The 27,643-nt window shown below is 43.9% G+C and overlaps 1 protein-coding gene across 2 annotated transcripts in view; it reads left to right on the plus strand.

Moving 5' to 3' along the window:
- TTC28 (tetratricopeptide repeat domain 28) overlaps positions 1-27,643 on the plus strand; it is a 424,481-nt gene that overhangs the window by 305,514 nt on the left and 91,324 nt on the right. For both annotated transcript variants that reach the window (XM_044244012.1, XM_044244011.1), the window contains exons 6-11: positions 3,808-5,149; positions 6,450-6,973; positions 10,455-10,564; positions 12,302-12,431; positions 14,586-14,804; positions 16,749-16,914. In XM_044244012.1, the coding sequence (XP_044099947.1) occupies positions 3,808-5,149; positions 6,450-6,973; positions 10,455-10,564; positions 12,302-12,431; positions 14,586-14,804; positions 16,749-16,914 (2,491 nt within the window). The remainder of the gene's footprint in view (positions 1-3,807; positions 5,150-6,449; positions 6,974-10,454; positions 10,565-12,301; positions 12,432-14,585; positions 14,805-16,748; positions 16,915-27,643) is intronic.

The following is a 27,643-nucleotide window of genomic DNA, read 5'->3' on the forward strand; positions in this document are numbered from 1 at the left end:
ATACTGCTCGTACCATGTTCAGATACCATGCTGGAGGTTACAAAGCATACTGATATATACCATTATGTTTCTCATACCTTTTCTTTGACATAGCGTAACCCAACTTTAATAAGAAAACAAAAACACCAAAAAAGTTTCAGTTAGAAAAGAAAAGGAGGGGCGCCTGGGTGGCTCATTCGGTTCAGCAACTGACTCGGTTTTGGCTCAGGTCATGATCTCAAGGTTGTGAGGTTAAGCTCTGCATCGGGGTCCATGCTGGACATGGAATCTGCTTCAGATGCTCTCTCCATCTCCCTCTGCCTCTCCTCTTCCCCTCACCTCCCTGCTCACATGTGTGCATATATGCACGTGCTCTCTCTCTCTTCAAAAAAAAAAAAAAAAGAAGGAAGAAAGCCTCATGGAATTAAAGTGACCATCTCAAAGGTACCCAGCTGAACGAGGTAGGAGCCGGGCTTGTAAAACAGAACTGCTGACTTAAAGTTCTGCTTTTCCATGATAGTTCGCCGTCCAGATACTTAGCAAGTTTCCTGTAGGATGGTGTACAAGCGGAGAGGGTAGGGGGCTAGCAAGAGAGACCTGTGTCCTTGGTGTCAGGGAGCGTGAAAGTTTACCTGAGCTTCCCCCATTGCCTTCTCTGAAGGGCTCACGCTGCTTGTTTCTTTTTAACCTCATCCTGGGAACCAAGTAATGATCATATTGGCTTAAAAGAAAAAGCACTTGCAAAGAAATCTAAAAGCTGTGAGGGAATAAGAAAAAAAAATCTGTGCGAAGGCCTTGCTGTGGGAGAAGGTGCTCAGAGGGAGATGTGGGCTCCCCAGCTCTCGCCCCTTCCCCGCCCCTACCCCAGGCTCTGGCTCTGTTCCTAACTGCGGACTCTTGTCTGGGCAGACATTTTTCCCTCTCATTTTAGAAACGCAGAAAGTGAAGACAGAGGGAGCAAATGATTCATTTCCTTGAAGGATTCCCGGAAATTGAAATCTAAAAATTTTCTCTTTACATAAAAGCAGTTTAGGAATACAGGTCAAATTCAGGTCTTCAGAACTGAAATGTTTGTCACTAATCATTTTTCAACACTCATGCGGTTCCAGGTGATGCTAAGGTATTGCCTCTTGGGTAGCTTAGAGTTTCTAACCTTGAGTCAGGTTCTGAAAAACCGCATCCTTCCAGCAAGGATACCAATGACATCTCCAGCCCAGGGGCGTGACCAGACCCAATCCCCACGAATGTTACTTTGCTTGTTGGATCAGAGTTTTAAAAATCCTTTCATTAATTTTTAAATCAAGTGCTATACATTCCTTAGAGGAAAAAAAAAAACCACTTAAAATACAGAGAAACAAAATGGAAAAAAAATGGTAGTTCTATCACCCAAAGATTACTACTGTTAACATTTAAATAAAGTCTACACTGTATGTAGACACATAAATGTAAACATACATGTATATACATCCATTAATGTTTTTATTACAATGTACTGTTTTGTGACCATATATTCCATTAATGTATTATAATTTTTCCCATGTCAATATATCCTCTTCGACTTCATCATTTTTTAATTAAATCATTTGTTCTGGGGCAGACTCAGGGTATTTTTTTCCTACTTCACCATTTTTAATGACACTATGTTATTCCATTGTATAGAGGACCATGATTTACTTAGTTATTTTTAAATTATGCAATACTTTACTCCTCTAAGAAAATACCCAGAATAATTACCATCGTTTGTTTAATCTCTACCACCTTGAGAATTCGCAGAAGCATATAGTAATTTCAGTGACTAATACCTGAATTCCAGTCTGCAGTTACAGTGCACTCACACATACGTGATTTCATTTGATCCTCACTACTGCCCTCTAAGACTGGCTTCGAGATGATTCTTTTCCTCACTTCATAGACGAACTATGAAAAGCTCAGAGGGACTGAATGATGTATCCAGTACCCCGAGTCGACCTAACATCAAAAAGCTGGCCAGGCCCAGAGATGGATGCAAGTCCTGTGACAGGGCAGACCTCCAGCCCAGGCAGGGGACGATACGGGGACAGAAGAGGGGCCTTCATGTTCTCCTTTCTGCCCCCCTCACTTCAGCGTTTATGATGTGTGCTGACATTATTCATTTCCTGACCGGCTTCCTCATGACCCGGCGCACTCTCTGAGGGCAGACTTGCATCTCCTTTGTTTGTCCCTGCTGCCCACCACGAGCCTTAACACACAGTAAATCCTGGGGCAGCGCGTGAGTGAGTCAGTGAAAGTGTCACAGAAGCGAATTGTGGGGCCTGGATTTTGACAGCTTGCTTCTCAGCGTGTCTATTTTTAGTTCAGACTTTTTTAAGAAGAACCCAGCTTGGTGTTTTTGCTTTTTTGTACTTCTGTGGGTTTTGGTCACCACTGCAAAGCTCACACATTGATTCATGGAAAAGTATGTTCAAATCCAAGGGCAAGGAGAAATCTGTTTGCATACTAGATTCTGTCCATCTTTTCCAGGACTCCACACCCCAAACCACCCACCCCCAGATTGAACCAGGTTCTCGATAAAGGTGCCTCCCAATTACTTTGATGATATCCCTTATTTGGAACTACTTTCTCTTTTTTATTTCAATGATATATCTTGTTTTGAACTGCTTGTAGAAACAATACCTTAGCTGCTAGAGCATAGTTTGTGAGCATTGTTTAAAGTGCTGTTATTAATGACTATAAAAGCAGAATTCTAAGAAATTTTGGAAGAAGAAAATCATGCAAATCCCATCACCTCGCAAGCAGTTTCTATTTTTGCATAATCCCCTCAAGGTCTTGTCCATGTGCACACACTTATTTTCCTGGTTGTTGTCACGGGGAGCATGCAGCGTTGGTTTCGGCCTTTTTTTTTTTTTTTAACCACTTATTATTGTAAGAACCCTTTTCCCTCATTTTTCTACCCAGACTTCATAATTATCTTTTAATGACTGCATAATCCTCTGTTGAGTTGATATACCAAAATGTACTTCTACAGTTCCCCAGTGTTTGCATTTAAGATGTTTCTGATTTCCCACTAATCTATAATGCTACAGTGAAGATTGGTATGCGAATAGCTTTTGCATTTGTCAGATGATTTCCATAGACTATATTCCCGTGAGTAGGATTGCCGGGTCTGAGCAGGACCACGTGTGTGGTTCTCGCCATCCTGCTTCTCCATAGGCCATTCCTGTTTATGTCCAGCAGCTGATGTGTTTACCAATTTCAGGCAACCTCATCAGTATAGGGTGCTGCTTAAATTTTTTGTTTGCTAATTTAGCTGCAGTAAAATGGTACTTCGGGGTTGCTTTATTTTGCATTTCTTTGATTATTAAAAGAAATTAGCATTTTCCCCCTGTGGTTACTTCTGCATTTCTTGGATGTGAGTTGTCTGCTCACACTTACTATTCTTTGTTTATTTCAGTAAACTGGAGTTTGATTTTAGATTTTTTTTAAAAAAAAATCAGAGCAAGTGAAACCTTGGAAATCTTTATACACAATAGCTATTGGATTTTGTCATATATGTGTCACATATTTTCCAGTGTCGGGTTTGCCTTTTAATTTTAGATATATATTTGAGTACAAAACCTCTTAATTTTGTAATCAAATCTGTCTGTGTTTTTTTTCTGTTGCTTCAAAGCTTAGAAAGCTATCTCCCCTCTGGAGCGCTGATAAATATTTAATTCTACCTTCTGTTATTTTAAATTCTCTAATTCATCTGAATTGTGTTTGAGTATAAATTGAGTTGCAAATTACTTTTTCCCCCCAAACTGCTCATCAGTAATTCTAACCTTTTTTCTGTTTCTTTATTCTCTTTCTCAGGAATCATACACCAGATGAAAGGCGATTATGATACCGCTCTGAAACTCCACAAGACGCACCTGTGCATCGCCCAGGAGCTGAGTGACTATGCTGCCCAGGGCCGTGCCTATGGGAATATGGGCAATGCCTACAATGCCCTGGGGATGTACGACCAGGCCGTCAAGTACCACCGGCAGGAGCTGCAGATCTCCATGGAAGTGAATGACCGGGCCTCACAGGCGTCGACACACGGGAACCTGGCCGTGGCTTACCAAGCCCTGGGTGCCCATGACCGGGCCCTGCAACATTATCAGAACCACCTGAACATTGCTCGGGAGCTTCGTGACATCCAGAGCGAGGCCCGGGCCCTCAGCAACCTGGGCAACTTCCACTGCTCTCGGGGGGAGTATGTCCAGGCCGCCCCCTATTACGAACAGTACCTCCGGCTCGCTCCTGACCTTCAAGACATGGAAGGGGAAGGGAAGGTCTGCCACAATCTCGGCTATGCCCACTACTGCCTTGGAAATTACCAGGAGGCTGTAAAGTACTATGAGCAGGATCTGGCGCTGGCCAAAGACCTTCATGACAAGTTGAGCCAGGCGAAAGCTTACTGCAACTTGGGCCTAGCATTCAAGGCTCTGCTGAACTTCAGCAAAGCTGAAGAGTGTCAGAAGTACCTACTGTCCCTAGCCCAGTCGCTGAATAATTCCCAGGCTAAATTTCGAGCCCTGGGGAACCTGGGTGATATATTCATCTGTAAAAAAGATATAAATGGTGCAATAAAATTCTATGAGCAGCAGCTGGGCTTAGCTCACCATGTCAAGGACAGAAGACTGGAAGCCAGTGCATATGCAGCCCTGGGCACAGCATACCGGATGATCCAGAAATACGACAAGGCCTTGGGTTATCACACACAGGAACTGGAGGTCTATCAGGAGCTGAGCGACTTGCCGGGGGAGTGCAGAGCTCACGGGCATCTGGCTGCGGTCTACATGGCCCTTGGGAAATACACCATGGCCTTCAAGTGTTATGAAGAGCAGCTAGATCTGGGGCAGAAGCTGAAGGACCCCAGTCTGGAAGCCCAGGTCTACGGCAACATGGGGATCACAAAGATGAACATGAATGTGATGGAAGAAGCCATCGGCTACTTCGAGCAGCAGTTGGCCATGCTGCAGCAGCTGAGTGGAAACGAGTCCGTGCTCGACAGGGGCCGCGCCTACGGCAATCTGGGGGATTGCTACGAGGCCCTGGGTGACTATGAGGAAGCTATCAAGTACTACGAACAGTATTTATCTGTTGCCCAGAGTCTGAATCGCATGCAAGACCAAGCTAAGGCTTACCGGGGCCTAGGAAATGGGCACAGGTAAAGATGACAGAGGTCAGATGTGGTTGATCACATGCACTAAAAAGCATCTGTGACAGTAAAGGCAACTTACTGTCTGCATGGCGGCTTGTTACCTACAAAGTGTATCTTATTCAGCTCCCCAATGATTTTGTGAATTTAGCGGGGTTATTATTACCCTTCAATTATGGAGGAAGAAACTAAGACCCAGAGGGGTTAGGTCGATGTCCAAGGTTACGCAGCTTAAAAATTAAGGACAGCTGAGAGTCAAACCCAGGGCTATCTGACTCCAAATGCAATGCTTCTTCGACTACCTCATGAGGTGCATGATAAAAGAGATAATGGGAACGAGAAAGGTGAATGCATCAGTTCAACTGATGTTTTCTGAAAGTCTCTCACGTTATATGAATGTGTTTATTAATGACACATCTATACCCACGAATTACGTGGACTCCCGTTTTGTTGCTTTTAGGGAAAACCACCTGAAGATGGTGGGAGTGAATAAATGAATAAATAAGTGAATAAATAAAAATCCTATCATCATCATGCTAGGCACCTTGCAGAGATATCTTGCTTAATATTTACGGCAATCCTGTATTACTCTACACTTAACTATGGTCTGCGATGGGCTGTGGGATTTACTATCATCCAGAAATGGAGGCTCAGGGAAAGGAATTCATGTGCCCCACACAACTGACTTGGTCTGCTGCCCAAATCCTTGCTCTTCCCAGTCTTACCATGTCATCTCTTAGCAGCACGGAAAAGACACACTGTTGGCCAAGGTGATGCTTTCCTTCTGAGTGTGGGGAACCCAAGAAGGTGTCTGTGTCTGCAGAATTTACGGTCCTTCCAGATCAGCAGGGGATTAGGGCTCCTGGAGTAGAGGAAGGGCAAGGGTCAAACTAAATCATCACCCACAGAGTGCTCTGAGAAGCTCAGGGTGAAAGATTTATAGCCATTGTAAAGTGATTTCAAAAACATAGTCTAAGCGGTAGTGGAAATTGGGAGGCCCAAAGAACCAAACAGTTCACTCGCTATCATTGTGCCTATTAATATATTTTATGTTTCCTCTGGGGTGTATATCCCATTGAATCTCAAGCTCTTGGGAAGGTCACTAAGGGATGACTTTTGAATTGCTTTCCAGATTATGAAATTCCCCTGCATCTCACTCTAAGGGCACATGATAGATTTTAGCTAGAAGAGGAGTTAAGAGCTTCTATAGTAAGTGACAGTGACAAATGCTTTTCATTTTCTCGGGGGCTTTAGCATGTCTGCACCTGCAGAAAATAATATCATTGCTTTTCTGTCTACATCCCCACAGGGCAATGGGGAGCTTGCAGCAAGCCCTTGTGTGCTTTGAAAAGAGGCTCGTGGTCGCCCATGAGCTCGGGGAGGCCTTTAATAAAGCCCAGGCCTATGGAGAGCTAGGAAGTCTGCACAGCCAATTAGGGAATTACGAACAAGCCATTTCCTGCCTTGAACGCCAGCTGAACATTGCTAGAGAGATGAAAGACCGAGCTCTGGAAAGTGATGCGGCCTGTGGCCTCGGTGGCGTTTACCAGCAGATGGGGGAATATGATACAGCCCTGCAGTACCACCAGCTCGATCTGCAGATAGCAGAGGAAACCAACAACCCCACCTGCCAGGGCCGAGCCTACGGGAACCTGGGCCTCACCTATGAATCCCTGGGCACCTTTGAGCGGGCCGTGGTCTATCAAGAACAGCACTTGAGCATCGCTGCGCAGATGAATGACTTGGTGGCTAAGACAGTGTCATACAGTAGCCTCGGAAGGACCCATCATGCCTTGCAGAACTATTCGCAGGCTGTCATGTACTTACAGGAAGGTGAGTGAAAAGGTCCTGTGTGGTTCCTGTGGGGTGGTCTCTGGGTAAGCCCTGAGGTCAAGTTCAGAGTCTACTCGGAAGGAAGTAGGCACAGTTTGAGTGGCCACCCCTGCCCAGAGTGAGGAGCTCAGAGGCCACATCATGAGTTCAACTCCAAAACTCTGGTGCCCCTACTAGGTGTGCATTAATAGCACAAAGGCGTTCCCTTGTCCAGAATGTGTTTCCTGGCTTGTGTAACCCTGGGAGCTGGCTGTCCGGGCAGCGGGTACCCTCCTTGCTCCTTGGAGCCCTCACCTTCACAGCAGACGACACATTCCCACACGAGAGGAAGCAAGTAAGGTATAGTCACATAAAACTCAAGGGCCTGAATCAGAGGAAGATGCCCATCTGTCCCAAGCCCCATTTTCCATCCTGAAAATATCTAAACTGTAACAAAGCTGTGAAGAAGTCCATTTTGAGGTCACAGCTGAAGTTTAATCCAGTCTGAGGGTGGCTCAAGCAGTCGGCCAGGCTTCCTTCTGGTGCTTGCCCATAGTGCTTGAGCTGAAGCTATAGCAGTCTTGTTCTAGACACTCCCAGAAAGTGACTGCAGCTGCCTCCTCCTTCTCTTCCTCCCCCACCCCTAGGCTCCTGTCCCCTGCTGTCAGGTTCCATGCAGCCACTTGAGTCCTCAGAGCTTCCTTCCTCAGGAAGCAGAAGTCCCACAGCCGTGTGCTGATCCTCTACCCCATACACTCCTACCCCGGAAAGCACTTCCCCTCATGGGGGCACATGGCGCCCTCCCATCCTGGGAGGGAAGAATGGCAGATAGGATGTTCTTGGCTCACTAGTAAAAGGAAGTAGTTGCTGATTTCCAAGCAAAAACTCTCATTTCCAGCTTCCAAGGGTCTTTGCACGTTTAGTTTATTTAACCGGATTTCATTCTCACAGTAACCTTCAGAGGTGTATCTCTACTCCCGTTTGTGGCCAAATGACCCGAGGTTCAGGGAGTCCAGTGGCTTGGTCCTGACCATGTGGTCAGTTCATGGTGGAGTGGGCCCCAGCCCAAGTTTCCAGCCCCAAGAACCACACAAGACCCTGTGTGTTGTTGTTTCTAAGCACAGCACAGGGTTGGAACAGTGATATATCCCCCATTACTCCTGAGCCCCAGCTGGGAAGCCAGGAGGGAGGGAAGCAGGAAGCAAAGGGGAGACTGGGCCAGAAGCTGACGGTTTGCTGTCATCCTTTGTACAGACCAGGGATTGCTCTGGCCTGCAGGCTGAGAGGTTACCCAGAGGCTGGGAGCCACTTCCCAGACCTTTTTTGGCTTCCACTCCATGGGCGCTCTGCCTCCATGCATCAAATATGAGAGTTGGCTTTGGGTTTCCTGAAACTTAACTGTGGTAAAATTCCAACAGACTGGGGGCGATTTTCAGTTGAATTTGTGAAAAACTATTAAATTCAGACCCAGCAAATGACAACCTTTCGGCTGTGTTCTTTTGTACTTCCTGAAATATTGTTTCCATAAAGCAGCTGCTTTGCCTGAGACATTGTAACATAATTCTACATTTATGGAAAACTCTCAATTTCACTTTTATTGTTTCTTGTAATTCTGAGTCTCGTAGAGATCTAAATTCTCATCATGGCATCTCCATGGTGCCTGTTCTGCGGCTGTACTCCACCAGAAAGCCTGGTGCGGCTCCTGGGTGGGATTAGATGCCTCTTCTCATGAGCTATTACAGGTGCGGACACCTGGAAGGCCCTTTCTGAGTGCTTCTGAGTCAGGCCTGCAGCCTCTTGCACTGAGGGTACAGTGGAGCCAGAAACCACCTTGGTGCCTGCCCCTCTCCTGGCTCTCAGAGGAGGCTGTGAGTCCGCATCACCCCGCCCCAGGGCCCTTGAACCTCACAGGTGGGGCCTGGTCTGAGATTTTGGTAGAAGCTCTCCAGGTAATGTGTACAGACAACCCTGATCAAAGCCACTGGTCTCATCCGGCTTTCTCTCTTTTTGTAAGTGAAGAAAAGGAGGCTGGGCCCATGTAGTGACCTACTTGGAGCTACATACAACTAGTTCCTGGGAAACCAGGCTTCAGGGATGCTGGGGTGCTGGGTTAGATTCCTAAGAGATAGAGGCTGATAGGAACGAGGGGGACAGATACTGTGTCTGCCCGGCCTCTTAGCTCTTCACTGGAGAACGTTTAGCAGGGATAGCTGCCTTGAAGAATGAATATGCTTAGTGTGTTGAAGGTTAAAACATTCTCCTGGTTTTCATCCAAGAACCATTTGTGTTCTTCTTCCATTTGTGTTCCTGTTGTATGAGGTGTTTTTTTAACATGTGAATAATTTGCAAGTATTATTTTTGTTATCCAGCGACACGTTTTAAACTTAAAATGGTATTTCTAAGTTTTCTGAGTTAAGTGCCTTGTGAAATGCATAGTATTTTACGAGCGCAAACCTGAATATCACTTCTATTATCCTCTCAACTGACTCAGTTCCTTTTCAGAAGTCAGAAATTGCACTGGCCCAGCATGCTCAGAGACAGGCTCCCATCCACTCTAAATCAGATTTTAAAAAAGGAAGTCGTTCCTTTGTGCGTGCAGCTGTAGTGTGGGAACCTTCCTGTGCTCTTCTGCACAAGCTAACTCCTGTGTACAGAGAGCCAGATCAGGAGGACAGAGTGATGCTGAGAACTGCTGAGTGGCCAGGACAATAAATGGTTGCCCTCAGGTTTGTCTTTCCCAAAGCTCTGGAGGTTTTTGGTGTCCCAAAAGCCAGAAGCTTGCTGTAGGTAAGTGACCCAAACTGCAGGTGTCTGTCTGAAGGCCACTAGAATGAGGACAGTCTCATTTAAGGCTTTCAACTCATTATGTACTTGTTCTGTAACCCTGCCGAGGCATATCAAAGTGTCAGCCTTAAAGGAAAAACAGATTGGACATGAAATGCCTCAGTGGTGTCGGTAACAGAAGGCAGGGTCAGACGGTGTGAGTGTTCTGCTTTTGGGGAGAACATCAGATGTGTCTCCCATCGACACTGATTGGATGCTCTGTACGTGAGATAGAGAAGAGTATTAGCTTGGCTTCTGTGCTTGACTTGAACTGTCAGGGAAAGCTTTTGCCTGCCAAAGAATTCGGTTGGATAAATTTATAGGCCAGAAGTTTTCATTTGCAAAGCTAGGGATTTCACAGCTGGGAGGGCAGCCAGGTTAGGTTCCATTCACGTTTCAGTGTTTCTGCCTGCCCTGCAGATCTGTTTCCTGCTGATAGCCATCACCTGAGCTCTTGCTGGGGCATCTTGGACTGTTCTGGAAAGGTTGCCACTAACACAGAATTTGAAGAGAATGTTTACTCTGCCTTGACTGATTCTACTCTTGTCCCGCATTTTAGTTAGCTCTGTTATTAATATTCTTTATATACACCTGGTGCAGAATTAACCTCCAGGACTCCTTGGCCAGGGGGGATTGTCTGTCTTCCGTGTGTCCTTAGCATTTCTCTATCTGATTTCAGGCTTAAGGTTAGCCGAGCAACTGGGCCGAAGAGAAGATGAAGCCAAAATTCGCCATGGTCTTGGCCTGTCCCTTTGGGCTAGCGGGAACCTGGAGGAGGCCCAACATCAGGTGAGTAGAAGAACCCCTGTTCCAAGTGGATTTTGTTGCCAGAAGCATGGAAGCCCTTGGGATTACTGTCCAAGTAGTGATGACGTTTGCTACAAGGTGCTAACCTCTGCACTTGGATTGGTGTATAGATTTTCTAGCCCAGAAGTGCTGAGCCTTAGTCAAGATTTCTACTCACTTGTATGAGAGATTTCTCAACGATTTCTTTAGCATTCTTGTGTTACGTGTTACCATTCCTCATTAAACCTTAATATAAATTATATACATTTTATGAGAGAAGTAATTCAAGAATTCATAATTATTGGATTTAATGTCTTTATAGGTTTCTAGACACATCAGTGGATACTTCCTTCTCTCTATCTCTCTCTCTCTCTCTCTCACACACACACACACCCATACACATACACGCACTTGTACACACACACACACACACACACAGAGTTCGTGTTTCTACATATGTACAAAGAGTTGAAGAGAAGCCCACTCTCATGCTGGCTCTGGAGACTGGAAAGATCCTAGAGTTGTGGTTCCTCTGTCAAGCTGAAGGAGTTGTGAGATGGCATCATCCAAAATCACACACTCAAAGCTTAGGCCTGTGAGTAATTCCTGCTGAGGCATTGTGCTAGGCCCAGGAGCACAAGGGCAGGTGAATCAAGGCTCCTATCGGAGGTGCTCACAGGAACTGATGAGGTGATGTGACTGAAATTGTGCCATGGCCTCCTGGAATGTGGTGGTGTTTCTCTCTCCTTTTTAAACTATTAAAGGCAGTTTAAAGAATTCTTTAGTTCCTTGTTTAAAAAATTAAAACGTATATTACTATAGTGATTTGCAGTTTTCAAGTACTGTCACTCACTGAATTTATTCCTCAAATACCTCTGAGGGTAGAATGATAACCATCCCCTTTATAGAAAAGAAGAAACTGAGACTCCAAATCTTGCCCCAGGTCACAGGATGAATTAGTGGTAGAGCTGAGGAAACTAAGTCTAAGTTCTTTGTCCTAGAATTCTGTTGTTTTGGTTTTTTTTAATTTGCATGAACTTAAAATTGGATACTATTCCTTGCATATAAATATTAGAGAAAAGTCTCATGGAGAAGCCACTTGGAGCAGCAGGGCAGTGTCTCTGTAGGAATGTTGAGCATCTGGTCCTGTGGATGTCCCTGTGAGCACGTGTGGCTGTGGGGAGCTTGTCCTGGAAAGACCTACTCCTGGTCACCGTTGCGGAGGGCAGTGTTTGATTCGGCTGAACTGCTTGCCAAAGCTGACCTCCTCGTGAAAGGATGGCTGCCTGCTCCTCCTCCCGCCCCCCATCCCAGCCTTGTTTCCAGCCTGTCTGCTCTGTACCTGCTCTCACTCTGGCCCTGGGGCTGAGTGAGGCCGGAGGGTACTAAATTATGGTTGCTTGAGGGCAAAAGGAGAGGCTTTGTTTGTTTTAATCAAAATCAGCCCTTGATTGGATTCATAGCTGATTTTTTTTTTCTTGCAACTTTCAGACTAGAAGTCCATAAGCTTTGTCTTTTAGATCCCCGGGTCTAATTGAGCACATAAACCATCATTTCCTGGGTGTGATCTGATATGATGCCTCTTCCAGTCTAACAGGAACCTACCTGGAAATGAAGATCCGTCCTTTCATACCTCTTAAAAAAGTGTTTCTAGATTGGGGCACCAAGTTGGGTACAGAAGTTGTCTCTGGCCATAGTGGTTTCTGGGGAATGAATGACATTCTTTGTCCCTACTTGCAGCTCTATAGGGCATCAGCGTTATTTGAGACAATCCGACATGAGGCGCAGCTGAGCACGGACTACAAACTCTCCCTCTTTGACCTGCAGACTTCGTCCTACCAGGCCTTGCAGCGGGTGCTCGTCAGCCTGGGTGAGAGCGGCCGGGGTTCCCACTTCTTGGGAGTGAGCCTGCCTGTCTGTGTCATTCCAGGGCTGCTGGGGCAAAATCTGACTTATGATGTCAGGCCAGTCACTGAACATGTGTCCGTTTAGTCAGCAAATATTTGTAGAGCACCTACCAAGTGCATGTGCTAGTCCTGGGAATGAAAGGCCAGAAGGCCCGGTCCCTGGCCTCCAGAAGCAGTCAGCCTGGTGAAAGACAGACGTCAGGGAGTCCCGTACGGTGTGACGGGTGCTTAGGGTAAAAGAAACTCAGGTGCTGTGAATACAAAGCATATTGGCAGACAGACCCAGGAGCTGGAGAAAGCGTCCTGGGGCTGAGATGCTTGAGCTCCTCTCCCTCAGCTTCCCTCCCACCACTCACACCTGTAGGTGTACCTGACAAGATAAGATGCCTGGCCTCTTCCCTGTTTCCTCTGCCACGTAGGTCTTTCGTTTGCTGTTCTGTGAGTGTTTTTACTCTCTGGGTTTGCCCTCCCGGCCGTGACCTAGTCAGTGATCATTCTCCCAGGCCTGTGTGCTGGCTTGTACTGGGGCAGCATGCATTTCCCTCACTGGGGCCTCTGCTGCCCATCATCCTCTTTTAGCTGCCCTGTCTTCTGCCTCTTCTCAGGCCTGTCCAGCTCTGCTGGCCATTTCCCCCAACCCAGACCATGGGTGGAAGAGGTATTTACCAGAACTAACAATGTCTTTGAAGTTGGATGTTGAGGCGTTGTCAGTAAGACCCTGTCCTTTGCTGTGTGTATCTGAATGCCCAGGCCTCCCCTTGAAAAATGTATCTATTAAATATGCTCATTGCCTGAGATTACAATTTATTATCTATTATAATCACAGTGTTAAGTCTGCCTAACACTTTGGGGCCGATTTTCCAACGTGCACAGAAATCATCCCTGCTGTTCCAGTTAATAACTTAATAGGGTAAAAAAGACATTTGCATACACACATGTAAATCCCCCTTTCTACTGATACTGGAACTGCAGGAAGCTAGGCATCCTTGAAGTGCTGTCGGAGTGCGGCATCTGGTCTCCTGCCTCTGCCTGTTCTCTCTTTGGGCCCTAGTTTGGGCACATCTTCCCTCTCTATATTTATGATGCAAGCAAATCCTCTGCATTATATTTCTTCTAAACACTCTGAACAATCCTCACTTGAAAGTATGTTGCCTTATACATTGTTGGTGCCCTCATGTGTGTGCATTTAGCTTTTAAACTAGATAACAGATTAGTCTCTTAGGGAAAGGGATCAGGAATTGGACTGAAAGACTGAAGAAAAGCTTTGAAAGAGAAAAGCAATTTCAAAGAACTAGAGACTTCTGAGGTTTAAACCCTTTGCCCGTGGGGACCGGAAGAGAAGAGAAACAAATGTGTGGGAGCCTAGAATGGAATGAGGTCTCAGCCCTAACAATAATATCACCTGTTATATATGTGATACTTTGAATAACCCATTCAGGCATCTCACATGCAGCACCTTGGTCAATCTTTACAATAGCCCTTTTGAGATAGAGGGGGCAACTGTTAGGACCCTCCTTTTGAGCCAAGGTTGAGAGGGAATAGGACACACTCAGCAGAGGGACTGGCAGGTGTGAAGACACAGAGGTATCATGTGGGGGGATGTGCTAGTGGGGCTGGACAGTGTGATGCCTAGAGGGGCTGCATCGAAGAGAAATAGAAAAATGGTCAGGAACCAGGTCCTGTAAGTTTATGTGCCAAGGCCAAGTCAGAATCAAAGTTGAGCAGGGACGTGAGAGGGTAAACAGCATGCAAAGCATTAGGTCCAAATAGCTAAATTGAATGGGGTCAGACGCCAGGACGCCAAGGAGCAACTCAGGTTGTTGATTGGAGAGCAGGCAGAGCTGAGGACCATCCTCTGAGCAAAGTTGGCTCTCTTGGGGTATGACTGTCGACAGGGGAAAGCCTAATGGCTTGGGCGGGGGGTGGTCTGAAAACGTGGAGTTTTAGAAGAGTGGCGCTGTACCCATCATCTGAGGCAGGGGGTTGGATGTGAACGGAGACTGTGCCCCACAGAGGAGTGCAGTGAGGTTTCCGCCCAGGATCTCTGTACCTGATGGCCCTTTGAGGATAAACACACTCCCCCAGGGACTCCTCACCATGTGGCTTTTGTATCCTAGGCCATCATGATGAAGCCCTCGCTGTGGCAGAAAGAGGACGGACACGGGCATTTGCCGATCTTCTGGTAGAACGACAAACAGGACAACAGGACTCCGACCCCTACTCCCCAGTCACTATTGATCAGATCTTAGAGATGGTTAATGGCCAGAGGGGACTAGTACTTTACTATTCCCTGGCCGCAGGCTACCTGTATAGCTGGCTGCTTGCTCCTGGGGCAGGTAAGATCTCTTTCTATGGGAACTGAGCAATTAAGACACTAGACTGAGAAAGTCTAATGACTAGAGGTAGAAGAGGCACATTACCATAGATCAGACTAAGGAGCTGATGTCGGCTTTCAGCAAAACCTCAGCCACGGCCGATATTCTGTGGTAGGGCATTCAATTAATAAGACAGCCCAGCTTTCTCATTCCCCCAAGAAATCGCTGCTCCTCACTGGTGAATGTGGAAGCATTCATCAAGGAACACGAAGAGCGGAGGATTAATTTCACCAGCAGCCCTATTTTTAGGCAGCTGTTGTTCATTAGCTAATAAAGCGATGACTGGAAGTCCTAACGAGTTCTTTCTAGATATGATTTAATAATTGTGACCCTTTGTCAGGGTGAAGTTAGACTGAAATGATCCCGGCAGCTCTTATCACCATATATAAACAAAGTCTCAGGCTTGAAATTTCCAAGTTTAGCAGAACCCATTTTAACCAGTTCTGTTGTAAATCTGTTTCCGAAGTAAAAATCCTCTTTGATTAAATCGGCATTAAATGTTCAGGCTGTAACTGTTTCACTAAATACAGAACCACTAATTAGCTGTTAGGGCCATATTTTTTGCATAATAAAATGCTGATGGCTTTACCGTGTTGGAGACACACCAGATCCAATTAGAGTTTATTGACTGGGGAAGCGGATCTTATAATTGGGAATCTTGAAGAATGGGCTTCTTGAATATCTGTAAGCCAATTTCAGAAAGTTCAACTGCCAGGGAGAATTGACAAGATTTTCTTGATTGTGTTTCTGTCCCTTTGATTTACAAAAAAAAAAAAAGGATGCTGGCTGGATGACAACTCTGTGATGCCTCTTGGGTTCTGAGCACTCGTGCCTGCAGTTTCAGTGCCTTGGCATAATTTTTTAATAATCTTTCCCCCTTGATTCCATGTTTTTTATGGGATTTCCATAAAGAACATTCCTACCTCTGACCTTTTTATGCTGAGGTTTTAGTTGTGATGTTCGTGGTGACTTGGGGAGTGTCAGCTGCAGTGGAATGAGTCCCTGCATATGCCCCGCCCCCCAGAGGGGCACTGATGCCTGGGAGGACATGGCTGGTGGTGGAGGTATCAAGCTCTTTCTCTCTGTCATTGTTATGTTTTGGGGACATGATTTGACAGGTGGTATGTCCAAATCCCTGTAATAATGAGCCATGTATAATGAGGCTCCCATTGTTTCTCTTTCCCGTCCTCTTTGCTCTTAATGAGACTCTGAAGCTTTCACTGGGGCTCTAATCCAATCAGAGAGGAGCAGCGTTTTCCAGGGCTGACACACCTCATTACCATTTGAGAATATGTCCTATATTTATTGCCAGAAAACCACTATGGATTGCTTCAGTTTCATGCAGCCATAATTTTTTGCTCCTTTAATCCATTAATGATGGTTGACCAGTTAGTCTTATTTAAAAATGGTTTAAAATATTTTTATCTGGCCTTTATATGATGATGCATTTATTTCGACTAGCTTTTGTGAAATAAAAGGTCTTTGAGTAACACAGTTTCCACTTGGCTAGTTATATTTCTGTTCAGAATTTCAGTTTCTGGGGAGAATATACCTTGGCATGCTCGTGCACCATTCGGGAAAGAAAACTTTCCCTAGTCGGTGCTTCCGAGAAGCATCTGTTTGCAAATACATATGAAGTAGTTGTCATCCCATACGCTTCTGAATATAGTGTCAAGAGCAGAAGCCTTATCTTAAATTCCCTGGTTTCAAGCACCAAACCTCATGACAAAAGCTGTAGAAATGGGTACTGACCAAATTCTGGAACGCCCTCTCAAGACCTTGATTTCAGAATCTCTTCACACGGTTTGGATGGCATGCTTGCCCAAGAGGGCTACCCCCTGCCTCCAGCCCTCCCTCGCGTAACCCTGGCCTTGCATGATGTTGGCTGTGCCTGTCTGGTTTCAGGAATTCTGAAGTTTCACGAGCACTACCTGGGTGATAACGCGGCGGAAAACTCCAGCGACTTCCAGGCCGGCAGCAGCACGGCTCTTCCAACAGCCACCAGCTCCGTCCTCGAGCAGCACATCGCCAGTGTGCGCGAGGCCCTGGGAGTAGAGTCTTACTACTCGAGGCAAGTAGTACTCCGATCCCAGTCCCATCTTCAGACATGACCTCGGGGTGTTGGGTTTTTTCTCTCTTTCTTTTGTAAACATCCTGTTTGAGCTAAATGGAAGAAATCGATGGAGTTCACACTTCGAGCGAAGTCTGTTCACAGTTGCTACAGGAGAGACAACTATGTGTCTCTGGAGGGCAGATCCCTTTGTGGCTGTCTTTATTCTTTTTGGTAATTTCCTCTCAGATAGGGAAAGGTCTCCTCGGAGATGCGTGTTTTCTAAGGAGGGTTTGTTTGTAGGATGTTTAAACCTTCACATGACTTTGAATTTAACATACCAGCTAATTAAAACTGAGGTGATTTTTGGGTTATAAACCGATTAATAATGAGTTTGTTTGTGCTACAGCTGAACACCTGTTTGAGAAAGTAATTTAACACTAGTGACAGGATCTCTGCGTTGTGGGGCTGAGGTGAAGGAAGTTGAACTCCCAGAGAATAGAGAGAATAGAGAAGGGAAATGCTTTTTGCAAAGGTCGTCAAAGATATATGCTTATGAAAACATTTTATCATGATTGACTATTTTACATACAGAAAATAATTTTCATAAGCATCCTGCTGCTGGGGAAAATGGAAAGAAGAGGGGGCCATCCTGGGTGACAGTCAGATTTTCAGGTATCTCAGGCCTCCATCCTAAGTGTCAAGAAGGTTTGCAGGTCAGAGAATCTTGTGTTAGCTGGTGTCAGGTCTCAGGGACATCTGTGGTCTCTTGAGTGATTCATTTGCAGTCATGGAAATCCCAAGACATCACCATAATTCTTTGGAAAGGCTTATCCCAGATTCCCGTGTGTGTGTTGGTCAGTGCCAGCAGCTGGGTTGGTCTTTGGGTGCTTATGAAGTTGGAGAAAGTTCTTAGATGACTTGGATAATGTAATGTCAAGAGGGGAAGGTGCTATTGGGTCTTCTAGCCGAACTCCTTTATTTAACAGAAGCCAGCATGGAATAAGATTGCTGACAGCCAAGTTCGTGTCAGAGCTGGGATCACAACAATAGAGATCTCACCCAGACTCCCAGGCCACTGCTTGTTCTGTTTTTAATTATCAAAATTAATATCATATTTGTGAAAATAGCCGAAGCATGTAAAAATGTCATCTCTGGCTTCTGTGTGTATGAAGTATGAGCAGGCTTCAGCCACATGCACACATCGTTGTCCTATTTCTTCTATGACTGCAGTATATCCTGGGGCACCCCTTCCCTTAACCTTGAGTTGCGGTGTGCTGATTACAGGGGCTTACAGTAGCCCCAAGAACTTGGAAGTATGGCTATTCTCTGAAATGTAATTATACATGACCATAAACTCGGTTAGGCCAGGAGAGAACAAAGCTGCTTCAGCCACAGAATGGCACTGCAGCCAGTCCAATTCCATTGTAACCTGACCAGAGTTGTTGCGTATCCAACCAAAGTGAGTGTTAATGGGGCGCCTGGGTGGCTTGTTGATTGGGCCTCTGCCTTTGGCTCAGGGTCCTGGGATTGAGGCCTGTGTTGGGCTCCCTGGTCAGCAGGGAGCCTGCTTCTCCCTCTCCCTCTGTTGCTCCCCCCTCTTTCTCTCTCTGTTTTTCTTTCTCTGTCTACGGTCAAATAAATAAATATTTTTAAAAATTAAAATAAAATAAAATAAAACAATGACAAAGTTAGTGTTAAAAGGATGGTTGGCCAGCAGTAGAAACACAAAATGAGGGAAAGAGAGGAGGGCAGATTTGGCAGTGCCCATTTCTGACACTGTCAAAGGGAAAGAGGATCTTGGTTAAGGGACTCGAACTCCCATTGGAAGGCTGTTCCCACAGTAGACCTGCAGCCTTTGTGCTCTCTTATCCTTCCCCACTTCCTTTCCACAAATATTATAACGCCTGCTGTGTACTATATGTACTAGAGATCAGGAGTAAGGTTGGTGAGTAAGACAGACATGGCTTCTATTCCCAGGGATCTGAAAGATCAGAAACAACAGAGTATAAGAAACCTTTTAATTAAAATTGCCATAGTGCTTAAAGGAAAATGCAGGGTGGATAAAAGGTGTAAGTGGGGGTGGGAAACCGATCTGGGGGAGCTGGGGAAGCTTCCTTGGGGAGGGGATATTTGAACTGAGCTCCAAAGGATGAGGAGAAATAGAGGAGATGAAGGCCACCTCAGGCAATTGCACAGAGGCCTTCAGTAACCGTGGTGGAGAAGACCTCTCAGGTCGTCCCCTTGCCTTCCCTTGTTCAGGACTTCTGATTATCATTTGATTTCTCCTACAAGTGTACTTGCAAGTAGAGAATGTGCATAAGAACCTGGCATTGTGATCTGTACAACTCTGCTTGGCCAATGAACATGGGCTCTCAGGAGGCAAAGCCTTTTAGAGCACATTAATATGTGATTTTTAGATTTCCCTGAGATGAGATCATGAAGGGACACAAGTATGCAATGCCTCTCATTTGAAGCTTATGCACGTGCTGAAGGGGTTTCTGCATGCCGCCTCTGTTACAGCACACTGGTGACCACACCTGGGTCTTCTCCGTCCATACCAACGCTGATAGGGCTCAGCCTGCAGGAAAATAGGGATTTTACTTGATCCCAATTTTCATGGATCTAGATTAAGATTCACCATAAGAAGGAAGGGAAGGGGCGCCTGAGTGGCTCAGTTGGTTGGTAACTGTCTTCAGCTCAGGTCATGATCCTGGAGTCCCAGGATCGAGTCCTGCATCAGACTTCCTGCTCGGCAGGAGTCTGCTTCTCCCTCTGACCTTCCCCTTCTCATGCATGCTCTCTCTCTCATTCTCTCCTTCTCAAATAAATAAATAAATAAATATTTTTAAAAAAAGAAGAAGAAGGAAGGGGACTACCCTTTGAGTTTTCCCAGTGCCTGCCCCCACCCCCACTGTGTATAACTCCAAACACTTATGCCTCCGCAGTTCTTTTGTATGAAACTAGAGGTTGAGTAATTTTGCTTCCAGGTGAATTTTGAATTGAAAAAATGGTTTTTGGGTTATAGTTCAACTCTTCATCAATGGTAGGGAGAGAAGAGAGACTATAACTTGCTTAATCTTCCACATTAGTCTTTTCCTTTCTGCTCTCTACAGAAAGCTGACAAGTTAGGATGAGTCCTTAGGGATCTGTCTCTAGGATGTTGGGTAGCTTGATGCTTAGCGTGACTTTGTCGGGCTGCCCTTGGTAGCTTCGATGTCCAGTTGAGACTGCCAGAAATGAGGTCTTTTCTGCTGCTTTAGACTAGTCTTATTAGAAATTTATTCTTATTTTGTGAGCTTAAACTCAAAATTGAACGCTTCAGTGGCATGGTTTGAATTTACTAGAATAGAGTTTTGTGAGACTCTGGTTTCTGCCTCACAGTTTCATGAAAATGTCAAAGATAAATTATTTTTCATCTACAAAATTTTTAGATATTTTTAAAGCCATAATGCTTAATAATAGTAAAGATGTGGTGAATGAGCAGTCTTATATAGTAGGGATATAAGTTGGTCTAGTTTTTCTAAAAATAGCTTTTTCAGCGGATTCAAAAATCTTTAAATCTTTAAATCTTTGGCCTTTTTAACTCCCAAATACTCATTTTGGAAATGGAGTAAAGAGGAATATTTATAATAGGTCCATTACAGAAAATTGATTGATTGATTTTTTTTGTGGGGGGAGGGTGGGACAGGGGAGAGGGAGAGTGAGAATCTTAAGCAGTTTGCAGGCTCAGCATGGAGCTGGTTGCGGCATTTGAACTCACGACCCTGAGATCAAGTCCTGAGCTGAGATCAAGAGTTGGACACTTAACCAACTGAGTCACTCAGGTGCCCCATTATAGAAAATTCTAAAAGTCTAAATGTCCACAATAATTGAATGTAAAATTATTTTATATCTATCCAATATGACATCACATTGTAATTAAAATTATGTGTAACAGAGACTCTTTAGTCACATAGCTGAATGTTTATGGCAAAATATTAAGTGAAAACAGTAGAATATAGAATTATTATATATAGTGTAATTTCAGTTTTGTAATATATACAAAATATGGGTGTGAAAAGTAAGAAAAAAGTCCTTAGGAGGAAATAGGCTATAGTGTTAGTGGTAATTATAGGTGGATGGTGGAATTATAGATAGCTGGCATTTTATTCTTTATGTGATTCCTTATTTTCATTTTTTTCACAATGAGCATATATTACTTTTTATATGAGAAATAAAGCCATGGATAAACAACTCTGTTATTTAAAGGGGGAGAAAAAAGGAACCTTTTACAGAAATCAGTTTACAGAAAATAAAATCCAAGTTTTGGAGCTTGACACCATGATCTAGCTCTAGGAAGTTATTCTGGGTTTATTTTCCATCTTGTCTCTTGGTGAACACCATGTTCTGGCTACCTTGCCTACTTCTCTTTTCTCTAAATATACCCTGTGCTGCTTTCTCAGGCATCTCTAACCTCTAAGTCTGTAGGTGCAGCTCTCCAGCAAACATCTCTGCATGGGAATCTTCCAGGAATCTCTAGTCTAAAATATCTAAATCCTAACTCTTGAGTTTCCCCATTTCCCTCCTCAATCAGTCATTGTAATATACACCACATTAACAGAATGAAGAACAAAAACGACATGATGATATCAACAGATGCAGAAAAGACATTTGAAAAATTTAACACTCTTTCATGATAAAAAAAAAAAAAGAGAACCCAACAAGCTAAGAAAATAAGGAAATTACCTCAACATAATAAAGGCCTTTATGAAAAGCTTGCAACTAAAATCATACTCATTGGTAAAAACTGAAAGTTTTCCCTCCAAGATAAGGAAAAAAGCAAGGGTACTTTCTCTTGTCACTTCTGTTCATGGTACTGGAACTCCTAACCACAGCAATTAAATAAGAAATAGAAATAAAAGTTCTCCAAATTGCAAAAGAAAAAGTAAAATTAGATCTGTTCACAGGTGACATTATATGTAGAAAACCCTAAAGATAACACCAAAAACCCTGTTGGAACTAATAAACAGATTTAGCAGAGTTGTAGGATACAAAATCAATACTCAAAATTCAGTTGCATATCTATATACTAACAATGAGTAATTGTTAGAAGGAAATTAAGAAAACAAACCCAATTATAATAGCATCAAAAAGAATGAAATACTTAGGAATAATTTAACTCAGGATGCAAAAAACTTGTATACTAAAAACTGTAAAATATTGCTCAACGAAATTAGAGAAGACCAATAAATGGAAAAACATCCCATGTTCATGGATTGGAAGAACTAATATTGTTAAAATGTCCATTACTACTCAAAGCAATCTGTAGATTCATTGTAATCCCTGTCAAAATTTTGATGGTATTTTTTATAAAAATAGAAAAAAAAATCCTAAATTCATATGGAATCTCATAGGACCCAAAAAAGCTGAAACAATTTTGAAGAATCAAAACAAAGCCAAAGGCCACACACTTCCTGATTTCAAAACATCATAATGCTACAGTCATCAAAACAGTGAGGTACGGGCATAAAGACAGAGACACACAGGTTAATGGAATAAAGTAGCCCAGAAATAAAGCCTGATATGTGGGTCAAATGATCTTTGACAGGAGGGCCAAGGCTACATACTGGGGGGAAAGGATAGTCTCTTCAACAAATGTTGTTGGGAAAACTGGATATCCACATGCAAAAGAATGAAGTTGGACCCTTGTCTTATATCATATATAAAAGTTAACTTGAATTAAAAACCCAGAACATAAGATCTGAAAATATAAAACTCCTTGGAAAAGCTTCATGACATTGGATTTGGCAACAGTTTCCTGAATATGACACCAGAAGCCCAAGTAACAAAAGCAAAATTACACAAGTGGGAGTATATGACATTTAGACTTCTGCAAGGCAAGGGAAATAGTCAACAGAGTAAAAAAATCAACTTATAGAATAGGAGAAAATATTTTCAAACCATAGATTTGGTAAGGGGCTACTGTTTAGAATATGTAAAGAACTACTACAACTTAACAACAACAGCAATAGCAAAAACAATCTGATTTGAAAATGGGCAAAGAATAGATAATCTCGAGGGAAGATAGACAAGTCGGTCAACAAGCACCTAAGAGGATGCTCAACATCACTGATCATCAGGAATATGCAAATCAAAACCACTGTGGTATGGATGGATATCCCCTCACACCCATGAAGATGGCCACTATCAAAAAGTAGGATATAATGAGTGTTGGCAAAGATGTGGAACAGTCAGAACCCTTGTGTTCTGTTGGTGGGAATGTAAAATGCTGTGGCCAATATGAAAAACAGTATGGAGGTATGTTTTTTACCACAAGTAAAAAAAAGGTATAAAAAGTACTTTTGAGGGGCGCCTGGGTGGCTCAGTGGGTTAAAGCCTCTGCCTTCGGCTCAGGTCATGATCCCAGGGTCCTGGGATAGAGCCCCATGTCTGGTTTTCTGCTCAGTGGGGGGCCTGCTTCCTCCTCTCTCTCTGCCTGCCTTTCTGCCTACTTGTGATCTCTGTCAAATAAATAAATAAAATCTTTAAAAAAACAAAAGTATATTTGAATCCACCCACTCTGTCTCCACCACCACAGGCACAGTGCAGATCCTCATTGTCTGTAGCCTGAACTACTGTTGCCACCTCCTCTCGTAGCCTTCCAGACCCCTTCACGCAGAGCGACCTTTCACAGATGTATTTGGGACTATGCTTCCTTGTTCTCCCCAACCCCAAGCACCCCAGACTTGTCACAAATCATCCCCCCTCAAAGCTTCTGAATGTTTTTTAAATTTCACACTCCTTATGGCAGCCTGTAACCCCAGGTGATCCCGCCTCTGTCTGGCCATTGAATGACACCTCTGGTCCTTCAGCTTGACATATCCCTGTGTGGTCCCCCAGCCTCCTTTCACCACCAGAGCCATTCCAAGGGCTGTCCCACCTTAGGGTTTAGCGAGTGCCCTTCCTTCTATGAAGTTCTGCCCACTGCCGTTGGTATGGGGGTTCCATCTCCTCCTTCAAACTCCTGCTTCCCTGCTAACTCCTCAGAAAGGCCTTTCGGAAGCTTGGTTTCATTCACTTCTGCATACCCAGTGCCTGGGGCGGTCCTGCAACATAGTCCATGCTGAATAAATGTTTAAATGGGCAACTGATTGACTCTCTGAATGCATTAAGTCCCTCTCCCTGCTGTCCAGAATTGCCCTACTTTTCCTACAGATGTATTTTTTTTTAAAGATTTTATTTATTTATTTATTTGACAGACAGAGATCACAAGTAGGCAGAGAGGCAGGCAGAGAGAGAGGAGGAAGCGGGCTCCCTGCTGAGCAGAGAGCCCGATGCGGGTCTTGATCCCAGGATCCTGGGATCATGACCTGAGCCGAAGGCAGAGGCTTTAACCCCCTGAGCCACCCAGGTGCCCATCCTACAGATATTCTAATCACCTGTGAGAGCCCTGTTCAAATCTCAAGAGGACCACCCAGAGACCCTAAGTCCGAATGAGGATTTTGCTCCCCCTCTGAGGTGCCTAATAATAGCTCTCACTCCATTCTTTCTTATTTCATAATCACCTGACTTGTGTGTTTTCCCAGGCAGGGGGCGATACCATGGGAAGCAGGTGCTATGTCCTCTCTGAATGTTCACCACTAACACAGTCCGTAGTGAGATAACACAGTCCGTAGTGAGATAACAGCCCGTAGTGAGATGTCCATAAATTTGAATTTCAGTCACCAGAAGATGTGCTGTGAGCACACTCTCTGTTCATGCTGGGCCGATTTACTGACTCTTTTCCTAGTGGATGCGAAATACACTGTGCCCCTAGAAATTGAGTCTCTGTGCCTTGGGGAACACCTTCATTCAATTACCCACAGCCTGGCTGTGGTGTCCTTGTTATAATGCAGACCGCTTTTGCTTTCCTTAATGGTATCTTGCTGCTGAAAGGAAGTGCAGTGGTACAAAGGAGTTTCTGAAAATGGATTTAGAATAAAAGAACTGCTTTTATTAAGTGTTTAATAAGAACTTCCAGTCCCTTCCTTCCTCCCAGATCAAAAGAGGCATAGATTGAAACCACTGTATAGAACATGAACCTCCCATAAGGGAGACATTATGAATTTCAAAACACATCTTCAGTTCTTAATTCTGGTATTTAGCCAGAGTCTTGCTGTTTCCTGGGCACCCAGGACAGTGCAGTGACACTTTGGTGACACTGAGCTGACCAGTGAGAATATTAGTAGGTCTGGAAGGAGTGCTCCCAAGAGATTTTAGATAAGTTGCAAGCATAGGCTGCCCTTATAATAGGGGAAATATTCCTTCATTGTAGTGAATATTAAACCTTGATAAATTACAGCTGTTTTTTTTTCGTTTCTCTCGAAGCTTTTCTATATTTCTAATTTTTTTTACAGCAGGTTATTTTTATAATCCAGTGCATTTTCTTATTTCATGGATTAATCTAGGTTGTACCAATTTGTGAATACTGATGCCTTTCTGTTAGCTCTAGACTGATCACAAGTGGTAGCTGTTAAATCTGACAGTGCCAAGTGCTGGAGGAGATGTGGGTCCATGAGATGCCTCATATGGGCTGGTGGGAGAGTAAATGGGCACAACCACATCAGAAGACAGGTTAATATTACCTTCTAAAGCTGAATATTTATTTAGCGTTTGACCCAGATCTATGCAAGCATACTGTCCAAGAGAGGCTCTTGTACATGAGCGAGGATTTTCAGAATTGCACTGTAAACAATAGCAAAATGCTGGAAGCCCACATGACATTGTAAGAGAGTGGATGAGTAATAGACCCAAAATGGAATCTTAAGCCACAGACGAGCCACTGGAAACCCAAAGATGTGGCCAAATCTTAAAAATATAATCAGTGAATAAAAGCAAATTCTCAAATATTATCTATGGCATGAATCCTTTTAATAGATTTAAAACAACTAAAATAAAAATATGCTTTTAGAAATATAGCTAGATGCAATAAAATTTGTATAGAAAGGACAGGCAGGGGACGATGGCTATGGGATTTGGGATGGGACTTTCCTCGGGATGGGGAAGCAAAGGATGGGCTCCATGGGAGGTAACAAACGATAAGATGTGTTATTCTCTGGCTTTTGTTTTGGGTAGTGGTTTTGTGAGCGCTCATTAAATTATTAAAAAATTACTAAGTAAATCAATGAAAGCAGGCCATGCATGGATCAATGATGAAAGTGTGTCAGGAATGGAAGATTATGATTAATCCAATCCCAGAGAGATTCCCCCCACCCCCAAAAAAGAAAAAAAAGCAGAATTTCTTAAACAAATTACAAAAGCAGGATTGCCTAGTACATATTTAATCCATGTAAATAAATGGACAGTTGATAAATTGCTTTATTTGTATCTGTTCTTTTAAGCAAGTACCCAAGCACTGTCTTTGTCATATTGTTTATTTTTTTTAAAGATTTTATTTATTCATTTGACAGAGATCACAAGTAAGCAGAGAGGCAGACAGAGAGAGAGAGAAGGAGGAATCAGGCTCCCTGCAGAGCAGAGAGCCCAATGTGGGGCTGGATCCCAGGACCCTGGGATCATGACCTGAGCCAAAGGCAGAGGCTTTAACCCACTGAGCCACCCAGGTGCCCCCATATTGTTTATTTTAAGTTACAGTTTATTTTAAGTTACAGGCTTATTTTAAGTTACAGTTAGTATTTGAAAGTTTAAAATTATCTTTATAATATTTTCTAATTGTAGCTTTGTGCTAATCAAGACTGATCCCCCCATCAATCCAAACTAGTAAGTTTTTATTTTAAAAATCAAATATTTTTTTTCTTATCCCAAATCATTTTCAGAATTATGTGAAATAAAAGTAGATATAATAATTTGGGAGCATTTATTTTGTTTCTTAAAATGAAGAGTTTCCCATTTCATTCTAAATTAGGGTAGTTTACCATTTTGAACATATTTTATGCGATGTAGTCAGTCTGTGCCAGAGCTAGTTCTGAGCCTGGAGATACATGCATGAATAATAGCTGGAATTCTTGGCCTTGCAGTAGCTCACAGTGTGAAACATGCAACAAATGTATAAATTATTAATCTACCACGTGCAAAATGTTATGATAAAGGTCTAAACAAAGAAGGCTGCACCTCCTTGCTCTGCCTCCTTGGAGTTAAGGCAGTTGGTTCAAGAGGCCTCCACAGAAGTGACATTTAAGCTGGACCCCAGAGAGTGAAGGGAGAAAAGTCAAGTGAGCAGAGGAATTCCTCCCCAGGCAAGGGTGTAGAGGAAGGAAGGGCCGGTGGCCTCCAGATAATGAATGGTGGGCGCCAGAGGAGGTCCATCTGTCCTCTGCTGTAGAATTGTCCTCTGTGTCATAACCACTCAGTGCAGCCTCCTGGGGTTCACCTCGTTTGTGCAAGATCTGAAGGTGAGCCCCCTTTCTGATGGGGTGGGTTTGCCTGTCTGGGTCTCATGCCCTGTCTTCTTGGGACATGGCTGGGTCCAAAAGGCAGGCTTTATCTATGAGGTGATTCACTCAGGCTCGGCTATCCATGTTTGAGAAGATGATGCCAGATTGGGGATTACATCACTGAAGAGACACAGCTGCAGAAATGAATGGAACGCACTGGAGACTCTGGTCTTATGCCCTGATTCCCAGATTTAGATTCCTTCCAAAAGGATGAGTACAGAATAAATTCAGAAAGTTGCATTCAGTAAGCTTCTTAGGGTATCAGCGGCTTAGCAAGAAGGATAAGTGGAGTTGGTCTTCTTGTCTGACCTCTGAAGTAGCTAAATTGAATCCCC

Source organism: Neovison vison, chromosome 3, assembly GCF_020171115.1.
Source record: "Neovison vison isolate M4711 chromosome 3, ASM_NN_V1, whole genome shotgun sequence".
NCBI classification, from domain to species: domain Eukaryota; kingdom Metazoa; phylum Chordata; class Mammalia; order Carnivora; family Mustelidae; genus Neogale; species Neogale vison.